At 37.7% G+C, this 10634-nt stretch overlaps 1 protein-coding gene across 1 annotated transcript; it reads left to right on the forward strand.

Moving 5' to 3' along the window:
• The first annotated feature begins 937 nt into the window (after nt 1-937).
• LOC117260151 (zona pellucida-like domain-containing protein 1) lies at nt 938-6372 on the forward strand. Its single transcript, XM_033632055.2, has 11 exons — nt 938-983; nt 1789-1904; nt 2001-2227; nt 2494-2678; nt 2769-2841; nt 2932-3029; nt 3115-3195; nt 3279-3450; nt 3555-3669; nt 5630-5659; nt 5783-6372. The coding sequence occupies exons 1-11, from the start codon at nt 970-972 to the stop codon at nt 5917-5919; spliced, it is 1248 nt and encodes a 415-aa protein (XP_033487946.1). The 5' UTR covers nt 938-969; the 3' UTR covers nt 5920-6372.
• The last annotated feature ends 4262 nt before the right edge of the window (nt 6373-10634 follow it).

The following is a 10634-nucleotide window of genomic DNA, read 5'->3' on the forward strand; positions in this document are numbered from 1 at the left end:
ATCGAGTGATTTTCCATTGCAGCCATTAATTTTGCATTACCATACATATAAAGTTATGTCTTAGGCCAGACCCAATGTGAAATGATTGCTAATGCATTACTGGAAGCTGACTGCTGTAAATGTGGCAGCAGCAGGAGACAAAGTAAGAATCAATCTGATGCCCTGCTGGCAAACATCCTTATTCCAGCACTATATAATACAAAAAGCAAAGTATGGTTTATACTATTTCATCATTAGTACATCCAAGAAACAAGCAACTTACAAGGGAACTCACTCATCTCTTAAGAAAAAGCACCCAGTTTCGATTTCCTGTGTCTGTCTTTAAATAACATGCTGACCTCATTTAAGATTGGGACAAACTAAAATAAATTCTCTCGACTGAGATCAATATCGTCACATCAATAATACAGTGCTGGGGACATATGGCACGGTGACTGATCATTTTAAATGAACAAATAAGACCAAAATCAGGCACGGTATTACTGGAAGCACCCAGAGCATACTTTTTTTGTGACATATTATAAAAAGTAGTTTGAAAGTCATTTAAATGTCAGCATTTAAAGAATTTCAGAGTGAGATTGAACTTGTTTGATCAATAAAACAATAAATAATGGTAAATGTTGATGAAGAAATCCTTAGCTCAAATAAATGTTTTTCACCAGGTGCCTCATTTTATGACCGATATACATTTACAGAAACGAACATTATTTGTTTACAACCATACTGTAACACCAGTACATTGTGGCAGGGAGCTGGCTGTCACTTCACATGTTGATCCGTGTGAAAAAACAACAATCATATTTTTAGAAGAATTGTTATTCAAATTCAAAATGCACGTAAAGTACTCAGAAAAATGATGATGTTAAAAGTCCAGCTCACGTTACACTATTGTCTAAGACATCCCTCACACACCCCTGTGGCGGCGACAGTATAAATGGGGAGATCTGGTGGCTGATAGCACCACAGAAAATGAATACCTACAGGTGAGTCGATGCAATAACTTTATCCCCTCTTTTTCCTGGTAGTTTCAGACTGTTGAGTATATTTATTCATAATGCTCTGTAACGGATGATACTTCAAGGAAAGCACTGAAATCTGTGAAATGATCTTTTTGATTTTTCTTACTATATCAGCGATGGAGAAAAATGCAGTGTGCAGATACTGAAATTTTGGTTCTAGATTAATTTTGGATAATTTTATTATGTTGGTCTGCTCTGTACACATGACATCTATTTCATTTCTGTCCGTCCTGGGAGAGGGACCCCTCCACAGTCGCTCTTCCTGAGGTTTTCTTCCATTTTTATCCCCATTAAAGGGTTTTTCTAGGGAACCTTATCCACTGTGAGGGTCCAAGGACAGAAGGTGTCCTAAGTTGTAAAGCCCTCTGAGGCAAATTGTGATTTGTGAATCAAATTATGGGACATATGAGATATCATTTGAGGGTCTTTATCTATCTATAATAGTTTTACCTCTAATTTTAAGATATGCAAAATGCATGTTTATGCAGAAATACTGTACAGTATTTTGTATAATATTTATAATTGTGTCAGAAGTGCTCTGAAAAGAATGCTTAAATCATGACTCAGCTCTTTCAAGTGACTGCTTATAGTATGTTACATAATGGGTTTCAGTAACTCTATTACCATTGTAGGCTTTCCCCTGATGTCCCGATAGGATAATAGGTCGTCTTTGACGTCAAAAATTTCGAAAAGATTTCTTTCAAAGCACTTCCCTGTGAAAGAAGATGGTGAATGCCTTGGTTCCTATTGTTTTGCTGTTTTCTCACAGGTCCACGTTCAGAACAATGAGGCTGGTCATCCTTGTGTGCCAGCTTGGCCTCATTCTGAGGACCGAGGCCCAGATACCAGATGCTTGCGTTCTTAGCGATACAAACAGAGCTCCAGGTTTGTACCATTTAATACATGTATTCTTTATTTACCGTTATTTTCACACCTCCATTGCTTTGTCATTTACATCCTCCTTTTTTATAACCCTCCCAGAAAACTCGGACATAACTGTGTTGTGTGGCACTGAGTATATGGACCTGAGCATCTATCTTTGCCCGGTGTACCAAGCTCTTTACAATGAGTCTCTGATGGTCCTCAATAATCAGTTAAACACACCTGAGTGTTACGGGGATGCTGACTGGAGCGTGGACCCACCAGTCTTAAAATTCAGATTCCCCTTGAATGAAAGCTCCATCTCATCCTGCAATAATAACTTCAAGGTATTTGTCACAAGAGCTTAAACAACTTTTTTTCAAAGTGTTCCTCAATCGGGGCGCTAAGTCCAACAGGTTTATTCGATGATCTCATGCTATGAGTTAAGAAGATTTGGGTGACGTGGTAAAAGTTTGCTTTTGGTAGATTTTGATGATACTGAGTAGCATTATATGGAAACCAATGACTGGGAAGTCATAGTATCTTGAATTTTATGCTAAAAAGTGTTAATCTGAAACTGGTTTAAAGTGAAATATGTTTGATTTTTCAATAGATAATCAACCAAGTTGGGACTGGACAGTTTTCTGACTTCTCAAACGTCCAGTACGTTAACATCTCCGGCACTATTACCTCTGTAGACCCCTCTGCGGGTATGATCACCTATCGCCCACAGATCCTGTACAAGTTCTCCTGCTTCTACCCGATGCAATATCTCCTGAACAACACTCAACTGGCCGTGTGAGTGTATCATGAATAACAAGCTGCGCAGGAAATAAGCTGGACTGAGCTACATTTTGATTAATGCAAGTTTCTTTTCATCCAATACAGGTCAGGTGTGAGTCTTGCCATAAGAGACAACAATGGTAGCTTCATCAGCACACTGAGTATGCAGCTCTATCAAGTAAGACCTGCTCTCACTTTTAACGTTGGACTGAGAGTATTTCTTTAAAATTTTATAACTTGATTTTGCTCTTACTTTTCTGTGGAACAGGATGACCAGTTCCAAGACATACTTAATATCCCGCAAACAGGACTCAACTTGAAGACCAAGATTTATGTTGCAGTTACAGCTACCAATCTAACAGACAGGTATGTAAGTTTTGACAGTTTACAGTAAACTATAAGTTACATAAATGCAAAGAGAGACTTAAAATCCACCTGTCTGTCCTCGCAGGTTCAACGTGCTGCTGGTTAGATGCTACGCAACAACAAGCCCATATCCCACTGTCAGCACCTATTATGACCTTTTTGTCGGGTAAGTCTTTGACACTCAGCTCCAGGCTAGTCCTTTGTACTTACACGTGCACAGTCACATTACCTGTTTCCTTTTCACCCAAGGTGTCAACGTGATGCACAAACTAAGGTGGAGCTCAATGGGGAGTCTCAGAAGGCGCACTTCTCCTTTGAGGCCTTCAGATTTGTGGAGCATAAAAATCAGACGGTTTCTACTTTCTTCCTGCACTGCGTCACCAGGCTCTGTGAGGTGTCCTCGTGCAGCAGTTTAAAGCCTGTGAGTAGACACCAGAGTTTCCACCAGAGTCTGAATTTTAAGATGTACTTTCTGTGGTTAATTCATACATCAGATATTTGATTGTCTTTATTTATTGTGAACAGAACTGTGCAGTTTCACAAAAGAGGAGAAAGAGAGCACCCCAGGAACCAGACCTGGATGACAGCGCCAACGTTACAGTCACCTCGCCTCCCATTGTTGTGGGGCAACTCAGCAGTGGTGCGTATTTAGGGCAAAATTCAACAAAGATATCCCTTTATCCTATCACAATAACAATTCACATAGTGAACAAAGATACAAAAAGTAAAATCTATCATCATTCAATGTGCAAATTTTGATTTGCTTGGGTGATTCAATCTCACTGGGGATTCTTGTTTAAAATTATGAATTATTTCACATTTGGCAATACACAGGATTTGTATTTTTTGCTAGATAAATTACTACATTACATTACTAGTGAAATATCATGTATAAAATAAAGAAGTCCTCCAAATTAAAACATAAATCATTTGTCCATGCCTGAAGTGACGCAAAGATGCGTTTTCTGAAATGACGCCCCAGGACAACGTCATTTCTTTGTACCTTCCAAAACTGTTAAAAAAATCACAGTTGAGAAATGCATTTTAAAAATAATCTGTTTTATAATGTAACGCCACGATTCAGGTTTACTTAGGTTTCGGCAAAAAAAAAAAAAAAAATAGAAAAAAGTCTTGGGAAGGCTCCTCCTTCACTCTCTGTATAATTTCTACTGCCAGGCTTTGCCATTTAAATGTAAACATTTTGTTGTGGGGTATTTTCTAAACTGATTGCTGTTGTTTTTCTTGGAAGGACACACAACATTAACCAGGGCCATAGTAACCAGCTTTCCTTGTCATTTTTTCTTAAAGGCCTAGTGTGTAGGATTTAGTGACATCTAGCAGTGAGGTTGCAGCATTGCAGCCGACTGAAACTTCACCTGTGTGCAAAGCGTTTAGAACTACAATGGCTGACACAAAAATGCAAAAATGTGAATGGCCTTATTTAGAGCTAGTGTTTTGTTTGTCTGTTCTGGGCTCCGTGAAAGAGGCCCAGCTTACAGATTTATAAAGCGAATTTGATACACCATTGGCAGTGGGGTCATTCCATTCCTACAAGTTGCTCAGTGGTGCATGAAGCCAAAATCGTCCAACTAAAATTACCTGGATGATAGGCACTGCTGCCGCACTGTGTGGCCCATAGAGTAGGCACACTACAGACTTTTGCTACTAGAGACTTCCGAGCTGACTGCCTCCGCTTTAGCGCTCTGCTAACTTGAGTGGGGATAAAATGATTCAATCGTGTGGCTCTTCTAGAATTTCCAAATGTTATCGGACTGAATAGATCTAATTCTGGTAGTGAAACAAATCATCTCGCAGGGGTTGTAACGCCCAAAACAATGTATCCACTGACTTACTGATGTCTCTTCTGCCATGTAGTCAATAGGAAAACGTCTTTTTGGGCCACAGGGCATCACGTAACAGCGTAATTACACTGTCTGGCCATTAAGAAAATTGGCTTAAAATCCTGGCGCACTTTTTGGGGACCTGAACCCACTCCGTATTTACATGTTACCGGCTAATTCCAACAAAAACACAACACGTTTTACATGTAGTTTCAGATGATTATAAACTAATGAAATCTTCGTCATGAATATTATATTCCAGTGTATCTGTCTAAATCCTACATGCTGGACCTTTAATAATACAGTGCAACATTTTGAAAAATGTGCTTGTTTGCTTTCTTCCCAAGAGTTAGATGAGACAAAGAACATTGGTTTCATTGTTTTGCTATGAAGCTACAGTCAGCAGCCAGTTCGCTTAGCTTAGCATAACAGCTTGAAATCTTAAAATTGAAATTTTAACACTTAGATTTAACACTTGTATTTAACAACGACGATGTTGCTGACATGTTAATTATTGAGCTGTAGAGGTAGGTGGATTTTTTTTCTTTTTCCAGTCTTTATGCAAAGCTTTAGTTTACACACTGTTATCCCATATTATTGAGCATCACACACATCAGATTGGTACCACTCTTGGCAAGAAAGCGAATAAGAGCATTTCCCAAAATGTCAAATTATTAATTTAATCAGTTAGCCTGATCAGTAATAACACAAAAAGTAAATCTGTCAATTACTGACCATAATATTGTTCACATTTTGCAGGAGATGCTCAAACTTTTTCAGCTCCTTACGGTAAGAATCTTGGTTCTTCTTGGTCACCTCTTGCTCAGTCAGTAACAGCATCATTAAACAATACATCAATGAAGTAAAATATCTTTTGATATCTTCATGCTTTTCTCCTCCGTGCTCACACAGGTACGTCATCTGAGAGTGGCTACAGCAGCCCCGTGGTGGCTGTAATCGTCTGCATTGTCATCCTAGCTATTATCCTCGTCGCCATGGCTGTTTACTTTGCCTTGTACATCAGACGGAGAAAACCAATCGTCCAGTAATACCCTCTGACTGAGAGTGGAGTTTCTTTACCTATCTCCCAAACTGCCAGTTAATTCATCATCTACAAAGCATGGCCATAATGATGCAGAGATGGTACAACAAGAAACAATAGTCACACACAGTGTCATACTACTATTTCCCATATCACACACAACATTATAACAATGTGGTCAGCAGTAATCTAGGCTTGAAACGTTATAATCATTATCAATCACATAGTTAATTAATGTGGAGATAAAGGCACAGAATCTGTACTATAATTGTGTATTATAAATAGGTGTTAGTATTAGTCATGTTGTCAGAGTCATGTTGAAGTATTTAATAATGTTCTTTTGTAATCAATTAGAAATTATGTACTTTTAAATGTTTTCAGTAAGTGATAAAAAAAGTACTGAACTGCTTTGTTCTGTGATAAACACACCATTAAACAAAACATTAAAATGTTGACCTCTCTTTATTGTACAGCTAAACTACTGAATCAGTAGATAGGTTATTATGTTGTGGATGTGTTGAAATTTTACATTTCCATAATTTCCATGTTGAGGCACTAAACCGACTTGGTTAAGATTAAAAAAAGATGATATTTTAGCTTTAAATTCTCCATTTTGGTGCCACAGTTACAGCTGGAAAAGCAGCCAGTTCATCTTTGACCAGTGGTCTTCAGCTTGGCAGCCATCTTGGCTGGCTGTCACGATGTCCACCATCCCCTTCACCCCCTTATGACATAGTCAGCTCACATACATGTAATCAAAACCACGCCACTTTAGAAAGGCTGATATGATACGTATGAAATTAATGTAACATATCTGTGGTTTGCAAATGTACAATACCAACATGTTCTTCTGGCGACTGGGCTGCGTTTGCTGTACTCCCTTGCTGGTTTTGGTGGATTTCTTTGAAATATATTAAAATATATAATAATTGTTGGTGGCTGATAACTTTAGAGACGAGACGAGTGTTTGTCAGCCTGAGTATCTCCCAAAAGCTCCAGGTTATGTACGTATGTATTATTTACTTTTTTGTCATTTGATTAGTTACAAATTTGTCATGCACAACAAAAACTGAAATTGTAAGGGCCTAAGGTGTTGGCCTGTCATGATAATTATGTGATTGACTTGTCAAGGTCAGCAAAAATGATTGAGGTCATTTCCATATATCGTATGATATTGCTGTTGTTGCTTGTGGCTAACATAATGCCAGAATAAACAGGAGCATTTTCCTGACCATTAGCCTCATAAGCATAAGCCTTTTTTTTCACTGTGCCTAAACCGAATGAATAGACAATTTTTTTTAATTATTATTTTTTAAATAAATAAAACAATGCTGCAACACATTTTGCTGCCATTTCTGGTCAGGTTAAAAGTTTGTTGCCCATTGAAAGAGTGTTTTTGCATTGTCATACTCATTATATTATCATTATATCTTAAAATGACAGTGTTATTGTTTGTCAGTTATCCCTGGGAAAATATATCATCCAACAAAAAGTTATTGTGACAGGTCTACTGTGGTGGCTCTTGTTTTTCCCCAATCTCATGCCCCGTGTCAAGCCTTGTGTCAAAAAGCTATATTAAAGTTTTAAGACCTTTATTATTAATAAGCTTTAGTACATCTTTGATATAATCTTTAACATTTCAGATAATATAAACTTTCCATGGTGCATCTATAAACCTACTATAACTGATTTTTTGGCCACTTGGGGGCAGCGTTAACGAGTTATGAACATTGACTTAGGACCTTTTTAGCAAACAGCGGCTCATTTACCCATCCAGCAGTTATGGATCAACATTATCACTTATTTGGTGTCAAGTTTCTGGTCACCTGATCAGTGTAAGTCCAGTACTGATTCTGTTTTAGCTCTTTTTTGGTCTCCACCAACTCCTGAGGAAAATACAGAAGCCTACCTATCTCTTAAACTGCTAAATACTAAATAAATTCACCAGCTATTCCCTAACTGTGTCTGTCTGCTACCTTGTTAAAAAATATCTATTAACACATTATTTAGATGATGCATTTGCTATTTTGAGGAACTTCCACGTGAGTATTTTCTGTTACTTTAAACTTCTACTCCACTACAATTCATAGGGAAATACTGCACTTCTTATTCCACCTCCACCACATTAATTCAATGCCTTTAGTCACTAGTTATATTGCTATGATCATCAAGTATTGTTGGTGGTAAATAGGCTACTAATCTAGAAAAGTATGAAAAAATCTGAAATGTGGGAGTGTGTGTGTTTAGAGAATTAATAAAACTAAACCAAACCTGCCCTGTAAAGCTGCCTGAAATGTACCTAAACCCAAACAGATCACACCTCACGTTTATTTATTTTATTTCTCCTCTCATTGCTTCTCTCTCCAACTTCTCCTTGTCTTCTTTTTTAATGTTTTTTTTTCAAATTATTATTTTTTTTTTAGATTTATATTTTTTCTTTACATGCTGTCACCTGTTACTTATCTGCGTCCCATTCTGTTTTGTGAATCAACATCTGTACAATGTAATGACACTCCCAGCGGCCTCAGCTGTTTGTGCTAATTAGCAAATGTTAGCATGCTGACATGCTAAGCTAAGATGGTAAAAATGGTAAACACTATACCTGCTAAACATATGCATGTTAGCATACAGACATTAGCATTGAGTTGAAAGCAGCACTGTGCCTGAATACAACCTCACAGAGCTGCTAGCAGGGCTGCAGACTGTATAAACCTAAATGCAGGCTATTTGTAAAACAGTATACTTGTTTAACTCTATGTTGCTGCAAATATCGCGTATCAGCTGTCATAACTGACTTAGACTTTAGGCCAGGGGTGTCCTAACTTTTCTTAATGGGGGCCAGATAATGTGAAAATACCTGGGGGCCAGCTGCTTCTCACGTCATATGTGTAATTAAAAAAAAAAAAAAAAAAAATCTCAAACAAGTGACAAATGCAACTGTTTCATCTTTCAGTTAAAAAGTATTCAACTTTTCACAGATCTTGAAAGCAGTGGCCCTCACTGTCAACTTTATGCTTTTTTTGCTGTGAATATATCTGCTACCAAGTAGTAAATGTTTGCTGTTAGGTAACTGTTTGTTTGCTTGTTTACTGTCTCTTTAGGAAAACACATTAGTTCGCCTCCATAGTTCCTACTTGATGCATGTCTAACTGCTTGATAGTCCTGTTTGATAGTCCTGCCAAACTGTTTGATAGTCCTGCCATTGTGAGGTGGAAGGAAAAAATGCAAAGAGATCTTGCTTGATAAACCAATAGTGTGTGCTGGACCACATACCACATAGCCTGGTGCAGTGGTTCCCAACTGGTGGGTCACGGGTCCATTCTGAATGGACAGCAAGTGACATGCAAATGTGTCAAGTTTGTAAAAAACTCAATTCATTTTTGCCCTTTCCTGCTGTGAAGTAAGTGAATAACAGACAGCTACTTAACAGAGACAGCAAACTACCTTGACAATGTGGCCAAATTCAAGTATGATGCTAAATATATTAAACTTTGTGGACCTTGAACTAATGACTAAGGAGCAATCTGTACCATGTGGCTGGACCAGTTGGGAATCACTGGCAAAGTGTATTCTGAACAACAAGCCAAGGGCCATTTAAAATGGATCCACAGGTCATGATTGGACCCTGGGCCAGACTTTGGACATACCTGTTTCAGGCCCATATAAAATGAACCTTCAGTATTTGCGCTGAGAATGAAAGTCAGAAGTTTCAGTGTCTTGTGACCTTATAAATTTTAGAGACAAACCAAAAAGATCACAGCCTTTTCAAAACAAAGGCCACATTTTATAAATGGAGTAAGAATCTCTTGACAAAAGTGTCCCAGTTACATCACCCCCACCTTGGGGCATTTTGATTTATTCAATATACCAATGCATTTCAGTTAATTACTATTACAGTTTGTATCAAAAATCCCAACCTACTGGGGATGCTGCACCCAGTATTGAAATAGCCTCTTTATGTTCACACAGAAAAATATCAATGGGCATTTTCCTGCATTCATTTTATGACAGGGGCACCACTGTTGAGGAAGTTTTGCATGCTTTGTTTGTGATGCCCAGCTAATGTTACTCTTTTGTCTGACAAGTTTCCTCTTACAGCTTTTTGTTATTAGGTCCCCAGTATAAATGGAGAGATTTACAAACAGATGGCCAGACACGAAATGAAGGCACACAGGTGAGTCCCTCCATTAACTTCAATAATCATTGTATTCAATTTTCAATGCAGTATAAATACCAAATAATAATGTAAAACAATATTTACAGACCCAATGTTGTTTCTTAAATCATGGGGAGTTAATGCCACTTTTAACTATTATTATTTTAGCAGAATTATCTGATAAGTTTTCAGTGTCTAGTTTGCGTCATAGGCTGTGCAGTTTAGGGTTTATGTGGTAAAATAAAGATGTGCAACTCAGTTTGCCATCAGTGATTCAATGATAATAGTAAACTGATACAAAGTTACACTTTTTTTCTGATTGATGAAAAGATGTATGATCATGCATGAATCATTACCAAAAACCAGTCAGAAATATGCTTTTCATTTCTTTCCATAATAGTCAAGCAATGAGTGACTCTGCCATAGCTATTATTTCTGCCAGTGCTGTCCTAATGTAGGTTGATCTGTGGTGTAAGATGACATTTTTAAAGAAGTTTTCTTTCAGAGTATTCTTGAAAAAAAAAAAGACTGCCTTGCTTCCTATTGTTTTGCTGTTTTCTCACAGG

The sequence above is a fragment of the Epinephelus lanceolatus genome, chromosome 4 (assembly GCF_041903045.1).
Source record: "Epinephelus lanceolatus isolate andai-2023 chromosome 4, ASM4190304v1, whole genome shotgun sequence".
In the NCBI taxonomy this organism is placed as follows: domain Eukaryota; kingdom Metazoa; phylum Chordata; class Actinopteri; order Perciformes; family Serranidae; genus Epinephelus; species Epinephelus lanceolatus.